Source organism: Gadus chalcogrammus, chromosome 19 (assembly GCF_026213295.1).
Source record: "Gadus chalcogrammus isolate NIFS_2021 chromosome 19, NIFS_Gcha_1.0, whole genome shotgun sequence".
Lineage (NCBI taxonomy): Eukaryota > Metazoa > Chordata > Actinopteri > Gadiformes > Gadidae > Gadus > Gadus chalcogrammus.
The window spans coordinates 4,014,298-4,037,336 of record NC_079430.1 but is presented as its reverse complement, the minus strand read 5'-3'; the positions used below and the strand labels follow the sequence as shown (position 1 = coordinate 4,037,336).

Below are 23,039 nucleotides of genomic sequence, written 5' to 3'. Positions count from 1 at the left end.
TGTGTGTGTGTCATGTTGGATACGTGCATGTGTGAGTGTCAGCGTGCGGGCTGCTTGCTGTAATCAGGCCATGGACTGCAGCTTGTCCGCCACCTCGGGAGGAGGCACCGCGAGCCGGAAAGACGACGGCGCGTGAAACCGACCGAGAGCATAAAGAAGGCGCGTGGTCGGGGCTTGTTGCCGTTCGTTCCCACAGAGCCGCAGTACACTCGGAGTCGCGTGTGATTTGGAATTGGTGTGCGTGTGCAGCGGTTTTCTACAGTCCGTGGTGTGAACCCGGGTTCCGAACCACCAGGCCAGCTTCAGTCACCCAGCAGCCGGCTAACAACTCCTCCACTCGGCTCCCCTAGCAGACATGTCCCCGTCCCTGGTGTGGCTCTCCTTGGCACTGCCGACGCTGCTGTGCCTCTTACACGGCGCTCCTGTACAGGGTGAGTGGTGGACTCTGTGTGTGTGTGTGTGTGTGTGTGTGTGTGTGTGTGTGTGTGTGTGTGTGTGTGTGTGTGTGTGTGTGTGTGTGTGTGTGTGTGTGTGTGTGTGTGTGTGTGTGTGTGTGTGTGTGTGTGTGTCGTCTTGTTGAATGGAGGATCCTGATTAATGCCCCAAGTGTAAACGGAGCAGCAGAATCAGGTGTCACGTCAGTATGTTAAAAACATTTCATTCTCGGAATGGGACGGGCCGTCGATGGGTTGTTCTTATTGTTCTGCTCCCTCCTCTCCTTATCACATGGTAGGACCGTATTCCCAATCCTTTGAAACAATATAGCCTTTACATCCATTACATCCGCGAGTGTGTTTGTCTCGACTGCGCCTGCGCATTGTCGCCAATACGTGGGGTTCTGTGGCCCCATTAGAGTATATATTTAAATATTTATGTGTTTATTGTTGAAGTGGGAGCAGAATGGGGTTGGGAGAAGTGGGGGATCCTCCTGCCACACTGCAGCGGACCAGTGCAATACAGTGGGGCCATCCACTGTCGGCAGGTGTCTTAATGAGGACCGCACGGAGGCTGCGGTGGCGCAAGTCCCGCACGGAGGCTGTCTTGGCGCGTGTCCCGCGCACTGTTTACATGCAACACGTCCACGGACGTAGTGGTGTCTGATCAGACTACGAACTCCCGGTAAAGGAAACTCTCCCTAAAGGTTTTGTGTGAGCGTTGCCATGTGTGAACACCAACGCGCGTGTTTCGGCTTTCAATATCGGATGATGATTCCGAATATATTACGTCGTCACGCAAATTGGCTGACACCGCGAGCCTGATTAAAATGGATACATCGTAGGCTTATCTTGGCTCTGATTGGCTGCTTAACATCCTGTTCTTTTGATCCAAATGGTGGGTGTGCAATCATTGGACGGCCCCATCTCTCCAAGGGAAGGGGGGAGAAAGAGGAGAGAGGGGAGAGATGCAGGCTTGGTTTCTGTGAATTACTGTACCGTGACCTACAGTACGTCTGTTGCCCACCGTTTTAAACACGTGCCAGAGACTGTATTGTGGATACTAAATGTAAAGCTGTGTTTTAAATGCATACTATAGACTGTATACAATGTGGATACTAAATGTATAGCTTCATTTAAACACGTACTAGACTGTATACAATGTGATGCTACATGTAACGCGTCTTTTTAATGCATACCATAGAATAATTGGATGCTTAATGTTAAGCTTAATCTTAAACGTGTACTATAGACCATAGCTTTGTTTTATACATGTACCACACTATACCTGTGGTTAAGGCCCACTTGGGCGCCTGAAATGAATAACGGTATTGAGAGATCGCTGAGGTATAAGCGGTGAATATTTAGTGATCCACTTCTGATTAATGATCATCTTAAAGGTCCTGCATTTAAAACTAAAGATTCGATGCCGCGAGCGAACTCCTTATCCCGCCGTGTGGTCTGAGTGGCGTTCTCTGGGACGTTGGCTGTACAGACGCTGATACCACAGTAGCTTGGGTTAAAACGACCTGTGGAACCGGACAATGTCAAACAAAGGCTTCTCCTCCATGGCTTAAGATTAGCAGCTGTTGTGATCTCGGAGGCTGGCTGTCAGCTGACTGAACTATTGCCTGAATGATTTGTAGGTTAGCCCTTTGTCTGGCTGTCGATAAGATGTATTGCAATAATATCCTGGATTAGGTTCATTTCGTGTGGGACATTATTGCATAGTTAATACTGTGTTGAGTAGTAACATCGTGCTCGTTCAAAACTTGATTTCTATACACAAATTTCCTTCACAAGGGAAATGATGTAACAAGAGAAACAAATAACGCTAAATAAAAAGATCAAATGGTCTGTGATTTTAGGTGGATAATATTTATAAACCAGGGAGTCTTAATCCATAGTTTCAACTCTTCTTAATCATTATGATCAGATTGTACAGCCAGACCTACTTCTTGAACATGGAACAAAACTCTGAGAACCTCTGAGCTTTCCCTCTGGTTCCTTCCTCCCTCCCTGTCCCTTTTTGGTGTTTCTTTCTCCCTCTGTCGTGACCTCTGACCTGGGGTTAGGGGCGACTCCGGAGTGTGAGGCCAACCAGTTCCAGTGTGGGAACGGCCGCTGCATCCCGTCGGTGTGGAAGTGTGACGGCGACCCAGACTGTACGGACGGCAGCGACGAGACCTCCTGTGGTGAGGCCTGGCTTTGACCTCCTTTGTTTTGGGTCAATTTGGTATTGCCAAATCCAAATGGCAATTACATTTAACATTTTTACATTGCCTCTTTATAACATCCCTTTTTTAGAGATATGAATGAAACTACAGTGTCATGAATTTCTGGATATATCTAACTCTACACAATCTACCCAACCATGGTGTACCTGAGCGCACACTATGTACACAGCCCAGATAGGCGGAGCTTGGTAGACATTATTATCCAAGCGCGTGTACATGAATGTGCAAGTGTCCTTGATCTAATGGTTTCCTTTACCTCGTGACCCAGTTAACACACACACGCACACACACACACACACACCCCTCTGCTCTCTGGGCCACCCTCTATTCACCAGTTCATACTGCCCCAGGGACTTCTGGGCCAGCATACCATCGTGATGCTATATTATCTATTTCTGCAGAGGGAAAAATTATTATTTCTGCATTTATTGTCTTCCTACTATTGAGCTGAGCAGCATCCCCCCCCACCCACCCTCCTATAACTAAAGCGGTCCCTCTCCCCCTACAGAGAAGCTGACCTGTGCGGATTCTGACTTTGTGTGCACTAATGGCCAGTGTGTCCCCAAGCGCTGGCACTGTGACGGAGAGCCAGACTGTGAGGATGGCTCTGACGAGAGCTCGGAGATCTGCCGTGAGTACAGACCTCTCTAAACCCCCACAGCAGCAGGGCCTGGCAGTGGAGCAGGCCGTTTGCTAATCAGAAGGTTTGTGGTTTGATTCCCGGCTCCTCCTAGTGTCGTGTTGCCCCTGAGCAAGACTCCTATCTGATCTGTGTTCTTGCATGGCACACGGGCGATGGAGGATGAGTGTTTTTTTCTTCCTTATCTTAAGCACTTTTACCACTGGTCAGAAAGCGCTTCATTAAAGCGTTCCATTTGCAATGTACTCCTTTCCCCTCGCTCCTCGAGCTGTGATGTCGGCACCAAAACAAACTATTCTGCCCTGATCCTTCAGTTCCGACCCATGTGTCCTGAAGATCCATAAAGCTTTGTGTTCAAAATCAGGAGAAGGGAAGGGATTTATCGACCGGAGATTTTGCTGTACGGAGTCGAGCGTTTCTATGGCAACTGAAAAGTGGCCTGTTGGACCAAAAGGTTCTGTTTTTAAGGGATAGGGTTGGACCCGGGTAATGTTTTAAGGTGAGGGAGTTAGACCTGGCTTACGTTTTAAGGTGAGGGAGTTTGACCTGGCTTACGTTTTAAGGTGAGGGAGTTTGACCTTGGTTCTGTTTAAAGGGGAGGGAGTTTGACCTTGGTTCTGTTTAAAGGTGAGGGAGTTGGATCTGGGTTATGTTTTAAGTTGTGGGAGTTGGACCGGGGTTATGTTTTTAAAGGGATATGTAGTTTGACCTGGGTTATGTTTAAGAGGTTATTTAGTTTGAACTGTGTGTATGGAACTCCGACTCTGGACAGCTGTTAGAGAGCCTACTTTACCACCTGGTGTAAGTGGGAATAGGCTTTCCATAATCTGCCATGTCGTGAAACACGGCCTTTAATGTTGACTGGCTGAGTCCACTCACACTCAACAACCTGCAATAGCTTAAAAAGGTGGTGCGTGCCAAATGTTAAATGGACTGCATCTCTAAAGCTATTTTCGAACCAGTTGCCACTCGAAGCCTATATTCGTTGCTATAATATTGCCTAAGATTCACCCATTCATGCACACATTCACAAACCAACGGCGGATTCAGCCATGCAAGGCGACAGCCAGCCCGTCGGGAGCAGTCAGGGTGCGTTGTCTTGCTCAGGGACACCTCGACACTCGGCTAGGAGGAACCGGGGGTCGAACTAGCAACCTTCCGGTTACCAGCCAACCCGCTCTACCTCCTGAGCCACATGCCGTCGCCCCCCCCTGCCAAACATCTGTGTTGGAGCTACAACAAGGTGTTAACTCTAACCACTTTAAAGTTGAACCGGGAGGCTTGGTTGCTGAAACAATTCTCTACTGGATGTTGGCTCACCTTAGACGGGAGCAATGTGAAGCACACCAGCAGAAGGTGTCAGACTGGTCTGCGTCTTCCAGATGTACACGGTGTGTACGTGCAGCGTGGCTCTGGTTTCCCCCAGTGACTCTGTTGTGTTTGAACAGCTGATCGGCCTGACTTGGCTGCCCCCCCTGGAATCTTGTGCGTGTGTCGGGGGCACATGCATCACGCTCCACACGTGGGTGTGTGTGCGTCAGTCGGCTGGATTGGGGAAGCGGGTTGTTGAGGGTTCTGCTTTAGTTCAATGCATTATTATGCTGCCACTCAAACATTAAGACAGCTGTCTGTTACTTTAATTCCAAAGATATGCTAAATCTGTTGAAGAATAACAACCACAAGCTCTTGTTGAAATGTTTGTTTGCTAAATGTTTAGCCTGCTCCCAGACATGAGGCGCTTTAGGGTTTATGTGGAAGTGTTTCCTGCCGACATGCAGACGTGTTGATGAATGTTGAAACGTTGTTTCTGCAGACATGCGGACGTGTCGTGTGAACGAGTTCAGCTGCGGGGCCAACCAGTGTATTCCTGTCTTCTGGAAGTGCGACGGGGAGAGCGACTGTGATAAAGGAGACGATGAAGTCAACTGCAGTAAGCACACCGACGCACACATTCATGGACACGATTAATATCCCACAGGGAGCAATGCTAGTAAAAGCTAGATGCAGTTAATTTGATCTTGTATCATACTTTTTTTTTCCCTGGACTATGAATGCAAAAGACGCGATGCGTTGTGGTTCCCAGTCCTGTATGACGTCTCCCAGTGGGATGATTACTGTCGAGGGCTGGGCCTCCTGCCCCCAGCAGCGCTAAACCCGGTGACCTCCTCCCCTCCCGCCAGGCAACATCACGTGCGCGCCCAACGAGTTCACGTGCGCGAGCGGCCGCTGCATCTCCCGCAACTTTGTGTGCAACGGCGAGGACGAGTGCGGCGACGGCAGCGACGAGGTGGGCTGTGCTCCGTCCTCCTGCGGGCCCAGCGAGTTCCAGTGCGGCAACGCCTCCTGCATCCCCGTCAGCTGGGTGTGTGACGAGGACGTCGACTGCCAGGTGGGTCCGGGCTGTCGCCTTACATTTGTTGGAGCCTCTATTTTATTATTTACGGTAGCCGCCTGTTACCTGTTTACTGAGATGCGCACTGTGATGACTTCGTACTCTGTGTGGCGTTCGTTTCCCGCCGTGGTGGCGTTGCTGTGTTATGCTGTGGAGAGCTTGTGATAAATGGACTAAACAAGTTGCATAAGAATAATTATTAGGGGTAAACATGGTAGCAGAAAATGGCTACTTCTAAGAACTACAAATTGCCTGTAGTCCTACGAGAATTGGAAAAATTAAGTGGAAATGTGGAAACGCGTGACTACTTGGACGAGAAAAAACAATCATTAGTGGTAGCTCCATGGCTGAAAGGTAGGGATACCCCTCTAGAACTCATGGATGTACACACGGCGTGATGCTGGTGAACGACCTGTTGGGCATTAGGACTCCTCATCGGCCCGTCTCTGCTCCCAGTGCAGGTCCATTATTAAAATGGTCATTATTATAATTTACATTTTACAAGGTGTTGCGTGATGATGAGCTGCGCTGGATTTCTAAGTTATTGATGTCGAGCCGGCTGAGGCAAGTATAACGTAACCATGGTAACGGGCCGACGATGATGACATGGCTGTGAATGACAATGTGGCCGTCTCTCTGTGCGCGCTCCCACGCCAAATGAGAGCATGTTTGACAGAACTAGCACCTATCGAGGATGAGCTACTGCGGAACCTTTAGGGAATGGCCAAACATTCACTGCCATGAACGCCAAACGTCTCCATTGGACCAGGTTTTGTGCAGTCCAACACGCGTACCCTCATGGAAGGCAGGACAGGAGGCTTGTGCTAGAGGAGGCTGTTTCCTCGCGCTTCATAAGATCTGTCCTTGAGGTGTTGAGGCAGCCAAACAGCTAATGAGATGGTACTTTATTCATGAAAATTGAATAAATGCATGAGCATCGAATAACATTTGTACTGGGGTGAAGCATTTGGTCGATATGCATACATTGTGCACCAGACGACTGTAAATGGGACCATTTATCTAGTATAAATTGTCTATTGTTTTAGTTCCCTTATTTAAATCGTTCTTTTTGCTGTGGATCCCTAATCGTGTCCGACGGGTTAGCATTATTTGTTTGGGGAAATGTTTATAGGTTTATTTATCCCCCCCCCTTTCAGGACCAATCGGACGAGTCCCACACCCGCTGCGGCCGGCACCCGACCCCCCCTGCCAGGTGCTCCTCCAGTGAGATGCAGTGCGGCTCAGGGGAGTGCATCCACAGGAAGTGGCGATGCGACGGGGACAGCGACTGCAAGGACGGTAGCGACGAAAGCAACTGTCGTACGTACCCCCTGTTTAACCCACGTACTCTGCGATGTGTAAAGAGTGGGGGCTACTGGGCACTAGGTAGGGTCTGATCTGTGTTGGCCTCTGTGGACTAGGTAGTGCGTGGGTTACTGTGGACTAGGTAGTGTGACCTTTGTGGGTTACTGCGGACTAGGTAGTGTGAACTTTGTGGATTACTGTGGGTTAATATGGACTACTAGGTAGTTTGTTCTTACGTGTGTGTGTGTGTGTGTGTGTGTGTTCCCCAGCTGTGCGTACCTGTGGGGCTGACCACTTCAAGTGTGACGATGGCGGCTGTATCCCTGGCAACCGCCAGTGTAATGGTCTGCGAGAGTGCACTGACGGCTCAGACGAAAACAACTGCAAAAACGGTACGCGTGAGTGTGCATTGTTTAATCTGTGTGGGTACTGCACCTGAAGGTAACTGATGTGGGTGTGTTCTTCCCTCTGGTTAAGTGTGTGTTCTGCTGGCATGCATCTGTTTTTGATCGAATAAAACCGATGTTTTCAGTTCTGTCACATTGTTTGTACTCGTTTTTTCATTGCCCCACTGCCTTCAGGAAGACAAAAAACATCTGATGCCCAAGATTGCATTTTAAGGCTCAATTAGCATGTAAACGCTGGTTAAGTGTTGCAGCTACTTGTCGCTTTCTGCCCATAATGGATGACTACAGCCTGGCCGGATATAATTGCATGTTGGGTTCTTTCCATGTTTGCACTACATCATGGCTTTATTGAATTGTTTCTTTCTTCACACATTTTTAACCTATAAACAAATATCACAATTTATTAATCCACCAAAATTACCTATTGGTGTTAAGTATGATGCAGCGTGAATATGATTGACTGGACCCTACATAACTCCATCCTCCCTAACCCTGGGGGTCTCCCCGTCCAGTGACCCAGTGCAGCGGGCCAGAGAAGTTCCGCTGTCGCAGTGGGGAGTGCATCGAGATGACCAAGGTGTGCAACAAGGCCCGGGACTGTCCCGACTGGAGCGACGAGCCCATCAGCGAATGCAGTGAGTACTAGTACCGTGCTCATTAGATATACACCGTAGCAGGGCAGTACCGTGCTCATTAGATATACATCGTAGCAGGGCAGTACCGTGTTCATTAGATATACACCGTAGTGAGGCAGCACCGTGCTCATTAGATATACATCGTAGTGGGGCACCTCAGCACTGCATGTAGGTAATGCGCCTTTGAGCGCCCCGGGTTCGGTTCCAACCTGTGGTCCTTTGCTACATGTCATTCCCTCTCTTTTACCAAATGCCTTCCTGTTACTCTGCAAGGCCCCGTCCACTAAGATAATGTCTACAAATGTAAAATAACGTAAAAGTGACGCACGGTAGCCATACTGATGCGTGTTCGAAAATTGGTACGGCCTTGATAGGTTAATCTCAAAGCATTGAGCTGAGGATGTTATGCGGCCTTTCTGAATAAGCCACATTCATTTTTCTCTATTTTATTTCAAGAACTGCCTCATAATTAAACAAATGATCGAGGGTGGTTCATGACTACATAACAGGGTGGGTCTGTTTTGGAATGTCGACGATGTTAACCAGGGTCTCAACAGATGTGTATGAATATCCTAGCAGATCTTGTTCTTGTTCCAGATGTGAGTCAGTGTCAGATGGACAGTTGGTTAACTGTGATCTGAAGACTTCTATGAATATCCTTGCAGATGTTCTTGAATGAATTAGGGCTGCGCATTTATTTGCATATTCATTTAAACCTTGATTTTGGCCCAGCGTGAAAGGTTGCTTTTCATTTATAAAAGAAAATAAACTAATACTGAAATCATTCCTGTACCTTCAAAAAGAAGGCTATACCATTACATAAATCTCATTTACTCAATTCGTAGTATTTTTTTTACATACGTTAGCACCAAAGAATATGAATGTAATCTGTTAATCGCAATCAGAATATTCAGCAATTATCATTTGAGTCATCATTTTGCAGCTCTAGTACGAATGGACAAGCAGCTGTTGTTCCAGATGTGAATGAGTTTCCGTTGTCCACTGGATTTGAAGAGGCGAACGTTCCTGTCCTTCCAGGTGTGAACGAGTGTCTGCTGAACAACGGCGGCTGCTCCCACATGTGTAAGGACATGGTGATCGGCTTCCAGTGCGACTGCACCCCCGGCCTGCAGCTCATCGACCACAAGACCTGCGGAGGTACCCCCCCCCCCTTCCCCCCCTCGTGCCCTGCCCGCCGCCCAATGCCTCGCTGGCTCTCTTGTGTCACATGTGGTGTTTGGAAACGGCCCTCGCTCAATAAGTGACCTAAAAGCAGAGTTAATATTGTATCAGGGCAGTTAAACCGTCGTAAAGTGTGGTGGAAAGTACAGGCAAGATCCGGTTTATTGGGCAGCTCGGGAGAGTCCGCCATGCACTCGCTCAGGAGCACTGAAGCCTGAGGTGCCTGAGGGGAAGGAAAGTCTTTTATGTCAGCAAATAAATTATCAGTTGGTACAGTTGAACCGGTTTATCGTTTGTGGTGAGTAGATTTGTCAAAGTAACCCGTTGCCACAGCAGTTATCTGATAGGATGTGCAGGAACTTCACCAAGGCCCTGGCCTGAAGTATCTCATCCTTGAGCTTATAGGAGAAGATAATATTGTTCCAAACACGGGGCGCAGAGAGCTTTAACACTGTGCATGATGGCCTGTCATTTTCGCTTCACTGTCTTTCTTGTAAAGATGTCGGGTTTGCTTCCTCCGTTCCGGTCGTCTGAACATGTCCCGACGGTTGTTGTTGTTGTTTTTTGTGTTTGTTGTCTCCAGACATCAACGAGTGTGTGAACCCTGGCATCTGCAGTCAGATCTGCATCAACCTGAAGGGAGGCTACAAGTGTGAGTGTCACAACGGCTACCAGATGGACCCCACCACGGGGGTCTGCAAGGCTGTGGGTGAGTCTCCCCTGTAGCGCCGTCACCAGGTGGGGGGGCAGGCGGGCAGTGGGTGGGTGGACCAACGAGATGACTGTTTACCACAGAGACGAGATTAAACCTAACTAGCTTACCACAAGATGAAGGACGACGAGTCGTAGTGAAACAGTAAAAGCAAAGCGTTTGCTTTGTGGATGTGTCCGTGTGGATGGTTTCTATCGTCATGGTAATGATATCCAGGTTTGAATAAGAAGAAAGGAGGACTGTTTTTAGCTTCTGGCATCAGAACCATTTTCCCAATCACTCTTTGAAGAGGTCAGATGACCTTGGCGATGGGCAGTAAGGGAGTAGACGACTTAAGCAATCAATCAATTGAAGTGTAGAACAGCTCCCAGCTGGCCCTGCTGCTGTCTGAGCTGGTGAGGACTAGGGAGTGGATGTAAGGCTCAATATTAATATTTAAAAACCTTTTAAAGGTATTAATTTCATGCCTGTCTGGTCCATACATTTGGCATTCATGATTCTCCTTGCTTTAGACCGTTTGTCGCTGTATTGAATCAGAGTCCCTTTGGGTAAGCCCCTAGCCGTTAATGGGAGAGGCTCGAACAACGGGGTTCTGTCCACTCCGACCAGCTGTGTGTCGTGACCTATCCTGGGGGGGGGGGGGGGGGTTGGTAATGTCGACAGTAAACCCCAAACAAAGGGACTGTTGTGGCGACGACAGTGCATGAAGTTCATGTGACCTCCGGCGGATCCTCCTCAGGCAAGGAGCCCTGCCTGATGTTCACCAACCGCCGGGACATCCGGCGGCTGGGCCTGGAGCGCCGGGAGTACACCCAGGTGGTGGAGCAGCAGAGGAACACGGTGGCACTGGACGCAGACTTCAACCAGCAGACCATCTTCTGGGCGGACCTGGGCCAGAAGGCCATCTACAGGTCAGAACCCCCCCCCCACACACACATATAGACCTGGGCCAGAAGGCCATCTACAGGTCAGACCCCCTCCCCCCCCCACACACGCATAGACCTGGGCCTGAAGGCCATCTACAGGTCAGACAAATGACTGTGCAGCCATTTAGCAGATGCTAAATGATGCTACACCATAGCTGGTGTAATTGTAGTTTTCCAGAAGCATCCCATAAATAAATGGCTTGACGGAATGGTACTGCAGCAGTAATGGTAGGAAAAGCGTACACATTGTTGTAAAGGAATTGTGTCCCAGTCCCCATTCTGCTATATGGTAACGGTTAGTCTTTAGCAGACCGGACTCGGGGATCTCATTCAGCACCTTGGAAGGAGCCCGTGTCTCTCCTTACCGCTCTCCGCCTCCCTCCTCTCAGCACGGTTCTGGGCAAGAAGGCGGAGCAGGGTATCCACACCATGGTCATCGACAACGTGCAGACGCCCGTGGGCATCGCCGTTGACTGGATCTACAAAAACATCTACTGGTCCGACCTGGGCACCAAGACCATCGCCGTGGCGACCTTCAACGGCACCAGGCAGAAGGTTCTGTTCAGCAGTGGTCTGAAGGAGCCCGCCTCCATCGCTGTGGACCCGCTGTCTGGGTAGGGAACTGTACTTAAGTTACAGGGCTGTTACCATAGTCTGTTTAGCCTTAAAATGACTCCTCAGTTAGGACATAATCAGCTTCACAGGTTCACAAAAGGTGAAAATAAGCCATCGCGTGACATCCAGACAACAAACGGTCGTTCACAACCCAAAGCTGCTGAGACTCCTGTACTGACAAGCTCATAGTTCTAACTAACAACCACCTGGTGATCGACTGACGTAAAGGGTCAGTTGGAGTCAGTGCTGGTCGACAGAGCAGCGGGCACACAAGCACTTTCTCCCAACTGCCGCCATCTCTACTTTAATTTAGTCTCTTTGGGTGTAAAACCTGAATGTGCACTCATCCCCGATGTTGAAGAATCTGCACTAATGGTCCATGTTAAATGTATTTAGAATTCATGTTAATGGTAAATGAACTGGCATGTTGAGTACAGTTAATGGTTGGTTTGGATGGAGGGGATTAAGCACCAACACATTGTCACGGCGACTCTGGACACGCCTTTATCTTGGACATGCCGTGTTGGTGTGGAGTGCTCCGGGCTAATCTGTGTTAATGGTTTGTCCTCCAGGTTCCTGTACTGGTCTGACTGGGGGGAACCAGCGAAGATAGAGAAGTCGGGGATGAATGGAGCCGGCCGACGGACCCTGGTGGAGACGGACATCCAGTGGCCGAACGGCATCACCCTAGGTAGGAGAGACCCCCCCCCCCCATCACTCACACTCGCCGGGTGATTATCCATGTTCTCCAGCAAGATGACTCGGCTCATCTGGTCTCTCGCCCAGTGGCCTGTCCATAATGGATGAGGACTGCAACCGTTGCCCTGGTTACCACACTACCTCACATGTAAGGTGGTCGATATCAACGCCGGCTGGTTGAATTGGGAACAAATCATTTGGATCTCTTATGGTGGCCTCGTGTAATTTGGCTATTCAAATGCAATGCACATGGCACTTCGCCTTGGTCTTCTGTAAGTGGATATTGTTTGAGGAGGTCTGGAGCAGAGTCCAGTCCTCTCGCTCTCTCCTCTCCTCCATCTCCCACATCGGTTAGGCATAGACTAGTCCTCCCCTCTGCTCGATTTTATTATTATTATTAGTTTTTACGTCTCTAGTACCTCTACTCATTCTGTCTCCTTAACCCTGTCCTCCTCCTCCCCCTCCTCTGCTACCACGGCTGGTTCGTCGTCCCCTCTTCCATCCTGCTGTTCTCTCCCTCCATCGCTCTCTCTCTCTCTCTCCCTCCCTCTCTCTCGCTCCTCTTTATGACCTCCCCCTCCTCCAGACCTGATCAAGGGCCGGCTGTACTGGGTGGACTCCAAGCTGCACATGCTGTGTAGCGTGGACCTGAACGGGGACAACCGGCGGAAGGTCCTGCAGTCCTCAGAGTTCCTGGCTCACCCCTTTGCCCTCACCGTGTTCGAGGTTCGCTCATCCATAGATGAAGGCTGTGGGCTGTGATGCGTTTATATTCATGTCTTTAATGCATTAGCCGTTAATGTTTTATAATGATCCTGTTATAGTTCAGTAGATAAGGATTAATGTATTGATTTCCGCTGACACTTAATTGCATTGCTAATCGTATGGCGATGCAAAGCGTCCAGAGTGAGAGGAGTGTAGGATTCCTTCGGGTGCGTTTTGAGTCTAACCCTGACGTAACTGGACCCTGCAGGACCGCGTGTTCTGGACGGACGGGGAGAACGAGGCCATCTACGGAGCCAACAAGTTCACGGGCTCTGACGTGGTGACGCTGGCCAGCAACCTGTACGACCCCCAGGACATCATCGTCTACCACGAGCTCATCCAGCTCTCCGGTGAGGACGCAAGTGCTGGAGTGGGAGTACTTAATCGTCTGGACTCCTACACGACTCCTCCTCCTCCCCGTGCCGACTCCTCCTCCTCCCCGTGCCGACTCCTCCTCCTCCCCGTGCCGACTCCTCCTCCTCCCCCGTGCCGACTCCTCCTCCTCCCCCGTGCCGACTCCTCCTCCTCCCCCGTGCCGACTCCTCCTCCTCCTCCCCCGTGCCGACTCCTCCTCCTCCCCCGTCCCGACTCCTCCTCCTCCCCCGTCCCGACTCCTCCTCCTCCCCCGTCCTGACTCCTCCTCCTCCCCCGTCCTGACTCCTCCTCCTCCCCCGTCCTGACTCCTCCTCCTCTGGCTCCACCCCGTCCTGACTCCTCATGTTCTCCTCCCCAGGTCCCAACTGGTGTACAGAGAAGGGGGAGAATGGGGGCTGTGCCTACCTGTGTCTCCCCGCCCCCCAGGTGAATAAGCACTCCCCCAGGTACACCTGCGTGTGTCCCCAGGGCCAGGAGCTGGCGGAGGACGGACTGCGCTGCCGACCAGGTGTGTGAAACGCACGCACTCACACACACTCTCACTCGGATCACCTGACCGCTCTCCTCTCCTTGAGGTTGCATACTGATCTCACCTGAAGTAGAAAGACTGGGCGGTGGTCTCCCTTGGCAACCTTGGTGGTCGCCAGGGGATCAGCTTGAATGCAGAAGGCTGATGGGGAAGTGAGGTGTGTGGAGCTGAAGGAGGAATGTTATTGTGAGTTATTAGGGGCAGTGGTGTGGCTAGCAACCCCCCCATGCTGTTGGCAAACACACTGATCGTGTGTGTGTGTGTGTGTGTGTGAGTGATCGCTTTAGCGGGAGAATGATCCATCCAATGTAATCTACAGATGGTTCACTTTAGAAGAACAGGTTGTACAGGAGGGGAGCTCAGACGGACGGTCATGGTGGGATGGACGTCGAAAAATGTTTCTCAATCTTAATTTGAAGTGAGACCTTGTCTTTTCTCCGGTCATACAATGTGTTTCTAACGTGGGTCTGATCGCGCCAAAAATGAGGCAAAATCTCCATTCCGTATTCAGGACTCGTCTGCTCCTTGTCCTCAAGAGAAGGTCATGTGTGGCACATTGAATCCTGTTTGGTGTACGATTGAAGACTGCTCCTAATGCATTGTGGTTAGGCACTGCAGGAGTCTGAATGACTGTATCCATCCACTCTTTAACTATTGGTAGCGCTCAACGTGACTCGCTCACCGTCCAATAGGAGCAGAGCAGAGACTAGGAGCTAGCTCGTATTTACATGTTTAACCTTTTGAGCTGCAGATGGGCGTCCTGTCAGAGATGTTAGGGGGGGCTTCAGCTGGGAGACGCGGTCTCTTGTGCTTTCATTCTATTTTTATTCTTCCAATGTTTTTATATCTTGAGCCTTGTTTCTTAACTGGGTCGCGGTTGTGATGGAAAGCGGTAGAATAACAGTTCCTAGCCCCAAGCCGGGGTTTAGATTAAAGATCTGTCAGGCGAGGCTGAAAACATGAAGCGCTTCTGCTTATTCTCATGAGCTTTGGTCTCTTTTCCTTCCAAGAAAGCTGACTTTTAGAAGCTCCTTCATGTGCTGTTGTGTTGGCGCCTTCTTTCTCTTTTCCCGGGGAATGAATGGTTTCATCAAATAGTTCCCGTTCTAATTGTACATGTTGAGCCCTTACTCAGTCCTCTGGGACGACTGATCTCATTTCCCAGACCTGCTGGGTGTGAGCAGTCAGAAGTAGGCCAACTCAGGGAAGTCCCTGTAGCTTAATGCTGTTGTCCAACTCTGAGCGTGCCCTGTCTGACAGAGTCCGCCCCCGCCCCGGCCTCTGAGGATGCTGGTAGAGGTGGGACCAGCCCCGCCCCAGGTAACTGCTCCCTTGCCGGTGGTCCGACGCGACCGACCGGCACCGTGACTAACTGTACTCGCTGGCTTATTAAAGTGTGAAGGAGATGCACGTGCTCGTCTGCTTTGGCCACGGTCTGCGTCTTTGTTGGCTTTGTGTAAGCTGGAGAAAATGCCTAATGACATTAATCACTAACTTTATCCTATCGCATTAGTTGAATGCAATGAACTGGGTCTACTTTGGGTTTCATCTACCTCACTATTGCTTTGGTCTGTGTTTTAATGCTTGTCTGTGCCGTTGTCTTGGAAGACATGTGCTTAACTAACATTCATTTGATGTTAGTCAACTTAGTTTGCTGGGTTGTGATTCAAGGTGTAGTATGTTGAATTTGGGGACATCTAGAGGAACAGAGTTGGCAGAAATGGAATATGATATTCCTAAATGTTTGAATTGGTGTATAACCCAATGGAAACCACAACCTTCTTCACCTTAGAATGAGTCTAGACGGTAGGTCCTCTTCCATAAGGCTGAGAGAGTGTTTTATATCATAATCACCATCTTACCTGAAAGCTAAGACCATTTAGTTTTACGGACTAAATGACCCCATCAAAATTATAAATCTATCAATGAACCACACCACTTGTAGACTAGGACATAATTTGGAAGAACCTACAGACTAGTACAGGCAAGCATAGCTTCTCCTAAATCATTAGAAAGGGAGTGGTGACTGGCGGGGATTCAGTTGGTTGTTACCGTACTGCTGAATGCCACTTAATACCACACAATGCACCTTAAGGTAATCCTCACTGGTGTAACCTTAATCTACACACTGCACCTAAAGGTATTCCTCACTGATGTAACCTTAGTCCTACAAACTGCACCTTAAATTAATCCTTAAATCTGATGTAACCTTAATCCTACACCCTGCCCCGTTTAGGTAATCCTCACTTATGTGACATTTTCAGTCTTGAATTCCCAATATTTTGTCTGGTGAGCTGGATTCATGTTCTGTCAAAGGATCGTTCATTTTGCCAACTGACTGTAGACCTTAGCAACAGCAGACTGTAACCTTGGCAATGAAAATAATTTGGGGTCTATGCAATGAAGAAATCATTACGTGGAGAAGGATACCGTGTTTCTATTTAGATTTCAGGACTAAAGCAATGGCATCTCTCACCTAGTCAGCTCCTTCTCTCGCTCTCTCTCGTGCCTGTGATCTTGTATCCTGTGAGGTGTGTTTTCAACCTGCTGATGCTGACTGCTGGAGTCCCTTTTGATCTGGCAGTTTGAACCTCATTTAATTAACCTTGTGGGTTCATGCGCTCTACATTATGTTGGAGTCATGGACCGGTTCTTGTGGGCGTGACTTCCTCATAACCCTGGGTCTGTCTTCCAGAAGCCAACGTGAGCACATCCATCCACGAGGTTGATTCTGCAAACAGAGCGTCAACTGCTGCATGGGCCATCCTACCTGTTTGTGAGTAAATAGTTGTATGATATATTTAACCCTATATACTTCTTCATTCACTTGCTGTCAATAATACATATTCTAACATTGAATTACCTAAATAGATGGTAAATTGTAAATGGCTTGCATTTAAACAGAGCTTTTCTACCAGTGGCCGTTCAAAACACTGTACAATATTCTCACATTGACCCATTCATGCACACATTCACACACCGACGGCAGAGTCAACCATGCAAGGCGACAGCCAGCTCGTTGGGAGCAGTTAGGGGGAGGTGCCTTGCTCCCTCAGCTAGGATGAGCGGGGATTGAACTAGCAACCTTCAGGTTCTACCTCTTGAACCACATGACTCCCAAAAATAGTCAATGGAAAGAAACGATGGATCATCGTCCCGTTGCATGCACACCAGACACGGGACTAACCTGGTTAGCACAGTGACTAACCTGGTTCACACAGTGACCTGGTTTCCTCACTGCCATGTCCATCCTGAAGCCTGTTGAGCAGAAGGGTTTCCCCCCCACAGGGAAACCAAGGGAGTTTTCTGGTGGGCAAGTCGGGTGAATAAGTGCTGTCCTCCTTACGGCCGCCTTGTGTGCGTTCGTCCCCTGCAGTGTTGTTGTCGATGGCGGTTGCCGGAGCTTACCTGATGTGGAGGAACTGGCAGCTGAAGAACCAGAAGAGCATGAACTTTGACAACCCGGTGTACCTGAAGACCACCGAGGAGGACCTGAGCATCGACATCAGCCGACACGGAGCTAACGTAGGACACAATGTAGGACACAACGTGGGACACACCTACCCAGCAGTGAGTACCTCTCCATAGGCTTGCATTTTTTTGTCTTCACATACTAAGTGTACGTGTCAGTCTCGCTCACTCTCAACTGCTCTGTGTATTGTATTTGGATGCTTACTGTAGGCTAGTTGGAAACCAAACTGCTGTGTATTTGGATGCTGATTGGTGTTCATTTGTATTCTGGTGCTAAGTACAGTATATTTTGTAGTTCAGTGACCTATAGAGAAATGTGACGCGCCATTCCACAACAACCTTTGCTAATGTCAGATATCGGGTGACTAATGGAAATTGTTCTTTTGCTGTACTCCAGATATCTATAGTGAGCACAGAGGATGACTTGTCCTGATCGTTTCCATGGCAACCACCAACACCCACCCCTACCCAGTCCAGCCCCATCCCCTGTGCTCCGGGTGTTGCATGGCGCCCCTGGCGTTTCCATGCGGTCCGCGGCAACAGCAGCCAGACCTTATCGCGGGACCGCAGGCCCTCTGAAGTGCATTACGTCATTGCTCCAGATGGTCGCAGGAGGGGGTGGGGGGGTATTTATTATGTGAATATTATAATGAAATGGTGTCCAGTATGTTTTCGCACAGTGTCGGGTTGGGGGTGGGGGGGGAATCTTGCGCTATTTGTGCCAGCGATGACGGCCAATGAGAGGGGAGCAGAAGAACAGTCTGGCCAATGAGCTGTGAGCAGAACGGTGTGTGCTCACTTTGTCTAGTGGTCCAGCTGGTCTCCTAAACACCCTCCCTGACTAGGATGGGCCACATCTTCCTTCTGCTGTCGGGGGCTCGCTGCTGTTAAGGGTGTGGGTGCGGAGTCTGAAGGTATAAACAGGATAACCCCTGGAGAGGGGAGGGCTGGTTGGGTGGCTTTAGTTAGTTCAGATTTCTTTCCAACATTATTTGTGTCGGATCACATTCGGACCAAACAAGGTTGAAAACAAATGAGGCGTCCTAATTAAACGGCCTGGTCTGGTTGGAGCGAGATGACCCAGACCCCCCTGATCAGCCAGTCAACCCTCGCTCTGACAACCAAACCTGTATTAATATTTATGTTTGTTTGGACAATGTCGTGCGAAGATGTACATTAATTTATTATCCGGTTTTTGTTTTCATTTTCTTAATGAACCATTACTTCCTGACAGACGTTATCTTGTGGGACGAGGTGTTAGTTTTCTTTTCACTGTTAATAATTATGTATTATCGAAAATGTGCGAGTTGCCATGGTTACAGCGTTTTGTACATTCTATACATTTAATTCCATAATCCTCTGACATGACAGCCGATCAGGACTCCCTTTCTCTCAATGCACTTTGATCAAATGTTCCTTCTGTAAATAAGATTGTATACATTTGACTTGAGATAATTTTTTGCTATGGTTGGGTACATTACCAGGGTTATAAGTATTTAACAAACGAGATATTAAAATGTCAAAGAAACTAGACCGAATTTGTTAAAAGATATTTTGTATGTTTGTGTGCTGTTGTACGTTTTTCTAGCCTTGTACAGTCTGGGGAATTAAGATTTAAACACACTGTATCTGTCAACAAGCTGATTTGAAAATCAAAATTCAAAATAAAAGCTGAGCTACAGTTCATCTGAAACGTGGCATCCCGTTTTGTTTACTCCCAGTCCTCACTACTACCCCTACTACCCATGCAGGTGAACGGAGCGTTCCACGGCATTGAGAAGACCCGTGTAATTAGGCCTATAATATTCCTGTTTATGGCATAGATTTCTCCTCAGATTAGGCCAATAAAGCAATGATAACAAAAAAAACTCAAACGCTCGATCAAAGGCCCGACCCGACCCGGCTCAAGGATAGTGGTGGGAAAGATCGGCGGGCCGGGTCAATCAAAACCCTCATTGTTTAACATGAATTGGCTAAACAAATGACTATAGCATATTTAAACACAATAGTGCAAGGAATTATTTCCATTGGTCATTCTTACCGGGGACATTAAGAAATGTCGGTCTTCCTCATTTTTTCCCGGGTCAATGACCGGTAATAACCGGACAACGGAAACTGCTAAACCGACCTAACTTTCACCGTCAACACCGAACCCGATTTTCTCAAACAAGTTACAAAATAAGATCTAGTAGTAAGGCCTACTAGTGATGTTATGCTTTGCGTCGAGGCATCTATGGCAAGCCGAATTGACATTTATTAACTAAGTTTGACTATCCAGAATTTACATTGTAGATATCAACAACTTCATTCAAGATATCTGTTACGTAGTTGTGACTAGTCGAAACGACAGTTAGAGATATCTGTGACGTAGTTTTGACTAGTCGAAACGATAGTTAGAGATATCTGTAATTCAGTTTTGACTAGGCGAAACTGAATTACAGATATCTGCAATGACTTCACGGAAAACGACATTCAACTCGTCACACATCTTAAATGACAATTGCAGATATCTGTAATTCAGTTTCGCCTAGGCAGAATGAAAGTTAAAGATATCTCAAACGTCATTTAAGTGTTGGGCATTACGTTTTAGATATCCAGAAATACGTAATTTCCCCTTGCCGCCATAATCAAAGAAGAAGTGGGTTCATTTCCGAATGGAATAAGAAAGGAGCAGTCATGGCGTTGGCTGTGATCGAAAAGATCACGAGAAAATATGGAGCGATGTAATCAGTGAATTGTGTGAATGATGATTGAACGAGGAGCTGCTCCGCTCCCGCTTAAAGTAAACGGTCCTATAATTTGTCATGACAGATATCTGAAACGTCATTACAGATATCTGAAACGTCATTACAGATATCTGAAACGTCATTTCGCCTAGTCAAAACTCGAATTCAAGATATCTATAATTCAGTTTCGCCTAGGCAGAAGGAAAGTTAAAGATATCTACAATTGTAGATATCTCTAATCAAAATTCCTTTCAAGATATCTATAACTTGATAATAGATATCTACAACGTCATTTTGACTAGTCGTAACTCCAGTTAGAGATATCTACAACGTCATTTTTATGGCAAGCCGAATTGTCATTTATTAACTCAGTTCGACTATCCGTAATTTACATTGCAGATATCTGCAATTCAGTTTCGCCTAGTCAAAACTAACATTTCGGATATCCGCAACTATATTCCTCCTATCCGCAATTGTAATTTCAGATATCCACAAAGACATTCCTCCTAGGCGAAATGACGTCATTTTCGCCATTCATGTCTATGGGGTTTCTCATTGCGGATATCTACAATTCAGTTGCGGATATCCACTTTGTGAATTACGGATATCTGCAACTGAATTGTAGATATCTGTAATTCCAGTTTGAGATATCTACAATTTGATTCTGACTAGTCATAATTCCAGTTCAAGATATCTTTAATTTACCTCAATTCAAGATATCTACATGTCCCTTTTCAGATATCTTAAATTAAGTTTTGACTAGGCGAAATTAAGTTGTAGATATCTCTAACTGGAGTTACGACTAGTCAAAATTACGTTGTAGATATCTCTAACTGGAGTTACGACTGGGCGAAATGACGTTGTAGATATCTAATATCAAGTTATAGATATCTTGAAAGGAATTTTGATTAGAGATATCTACAATTGTAGATATCTTTAACTTTATGGCAAGCCGAATTGACATTTATTAACTAAGTTTGACTATCCGGAATTTACATTGTAGATATCAACAACTTCATTCAAGATATCTGTTACGTAGTTGTGACTAGTCGAAACGACAGTTAGAGATATCTGTGACGTAGTTTTGACTAGTCGAAACGATAGTTAGAGATATCTGTAATTCAGTTTTGACTAGGCGAAACTGAATTATAGATATCTGCAATGACTTCAAGGAAAACGACATTCAACTCGTCACACATCTTAAATGACAATTGCAGATATCTGTAATTCAGTTTCGCCTAGGCAGAATGAAAGTTAAAGATATCTCAAACGTCATTTGAGTGTTGGGCATTACGTTTTAGATATCCAGAATTACGTAATTTCCCCTTGCCGCCATAATCAAAGAAGAAGTGGGTTCATTTCCGAATGGAATAAGAAAGGAGCAGTCATGGCGTTGGCTGTGATCGAAAAGATCACGAGAAAATATGGAGCGATGTAATCAGTGAATTGTGTGAATGATGATTGAACGAGGAGCTGCTCCGCTCCCGCTTAAAGTAAACGGTCCTATAATTTTTCATTACAGATATCTGAAACGTCATTACAGATATCTGAAACGTCATTAGAGATATCTGAAACGTCATTTCGCCTAGTCAAAACTCGAATTCAAGATATCTTTAATTCAGTTTCGCCTAGGCAGAATGAAAGTTAAAGATATCTACAATTGTAGATATCTCTAATCAAAATTCCTTTCAAGATATCTATAACTTGATATTAGATATCTACAACGTCATTTCGCCTAGTCGTAACTCCAGTTAGAGATATCTACAACGTCATTTTGACTAGTCGTAACTCCAGTTGGAGATATCTACAACTTCATTTCGCCTAGTCAAAACTTAATTTAAGATATCTAAAAAGGGACATGTAGATATCTTGAATTGAGGTGAATTAAAGATATCTTGAACTGGAATTATGACTAGTCAGAATCAAATTGTAGATATCTGAAACTGGAATTACAGATATCTACAATTCAGTTGCAGATATCCGTAATTCACAAAGTGGATATCCGCAACTGAATTGTAGATATCCGCAATGAGAAACCCCATAGACATGAATGGCGAAAATGACGTAATTTCGCCTAGGAGGAATGTCTTTGTGGATATCTGAAATGACAATTGCGGATAGGAGGAATGTAGTTGCGGATATCCGAAATGTTAGTTTTGACTAGGCGAAACTGAATTGCAGATATCTGCAATGTAAATTCCGGATAGTCAAACTGAGTTAATAAATGACAATTCGGCTTGCCATAATGGCAAGCCGAATTGTATGGCAAGCCGAATTGTCATTTATTAACTCAGTTTGACTATCCGGAATTTACATTGCAGATATCTGCAATTCAGTTTCGCCTAGTCAAAACTAACATTTCGGATATCCGCAACTACATTCCTCCTATCCGCAATTGTCATTTCAGATATCCACAAAGACATTCCTCCTAGGCGAAATTACGTCATTTTCGCCATTCATGTCTATGGGGTTTCTCATTGCGGATATCTACAATTCAGTTGCGGATATCCACTTTGTGAATTACGGATATCTGCAACTGAATTGTAGATATCTGTAATTCCAGTTTCAGATATCTACAATTTGATTCTGACTAGTCATAATTCCAGTTCAAGATATCTTTAATTCACCTCAATTCAAGATATCTACATGTCCCTTTTTAGATATCTTAAATTAAGTTTTGACTAGGCGAAATGAAGTTGTAGATATCTCCAACTGGAGTTACGACTAGTCAAAATGACGTTGTAGATATCTCTAACTGGAGTTACGACTAGGCGAAATGACGTTGTAGATATCTAATATCAAGTTATAGATATCTTGAAAGGAATTTTGATTAGAGATATCTACAATTGTAGATATCTTTAACTTTCATTCTGCCTAGGCGAAACTGAATTAAAGATATCTTGAATTCGAGTTTTGACTAGGCGAAATGACGTTTCAGATATCTCTAATGACGTTTCAGATATCTGTAATGACGTTTCAGATATCTGTA

At 46.9% G+C, this 23,039-nt stretch overlaps 1 protein-coding gene across 2 annotated transcripts; it reads left to right on the top strand.

Moving 5' to 3' along the window:
* Window positions 1-19,017, top strand: LOC130372390 (very low-density lipoprotein receptor-like). Of its 2 annotated transcripts, XM_056578375.1 has the most exons (20): window positions 121-431; window positions 2,510-2,629; window positions 3,180-3,302; window positions 5,125-5,241; window positions 5,492-5,700; window positions 6,861-7,023; window positions 7,278-7,400; window positions 7,928-8,050; window positions 9,089-9,208; window positions 9,816-9,941; window positions 10,684-10,855; window positions 11,260-11,484; window positions 12,058-12,176; window positions 12,771-12,910; window positions 13,158-13,299; window positions 13,683-13,832; window positions 15,114-15,173; window positions 16,549-16,629; window positions 17,230-17,423; window positions 17,722-19,017. In XM_056578375.1, the coding sequence occupies exons 1-20, from the start codon at window positions 356-358 to the stop codon at window positions 17,755-17,757; spliced, it is 2,619 nt and encodes an 872-aa protein (XP_056434350.1). In that variant the 5' UTR covers window positions 121-355; the 3' UTR covers window positions 17,758-19,017. The 2 variants fall into 2 exon arrangements, with proteins under 2 accessions (XP_056434352.1, XP_056434350.1); XM_056578377.1 differs by lacking the exon at window positions 15,114-15,173 and having other exon boundaries at window positions 1-431.
* The last annotated feature ends 4,022 nt before the right edge of the window (window positions 19,018-23,039 follow it).

Excerpts from the sequence above, each read along its gene's own strand:
- LOC130372390 (XM_056578375.1), top strand. The coding sequence starts at position 356 with ATGTCCCCGTCCCTGGTGTGGCTCTCCTTGGCACTGCCGACGCTGCTG. Across the intron at positions 3,303-5,124 it reads CGAGAGCTCGGAGATCTGCC|ACATGCGGACGTGTCGTGTG; the intron begins GTGAGTACAGAC and ends TTGTTTCTGCAG. Across the intron at positions 11,485-12,057 it reads GCTGTGGACCCGCTGTCTGG|GTTCCTGTACTGGTCTGACT; the intron begins GTAGGGAACTGT and ends TTTGTCCTCCAG.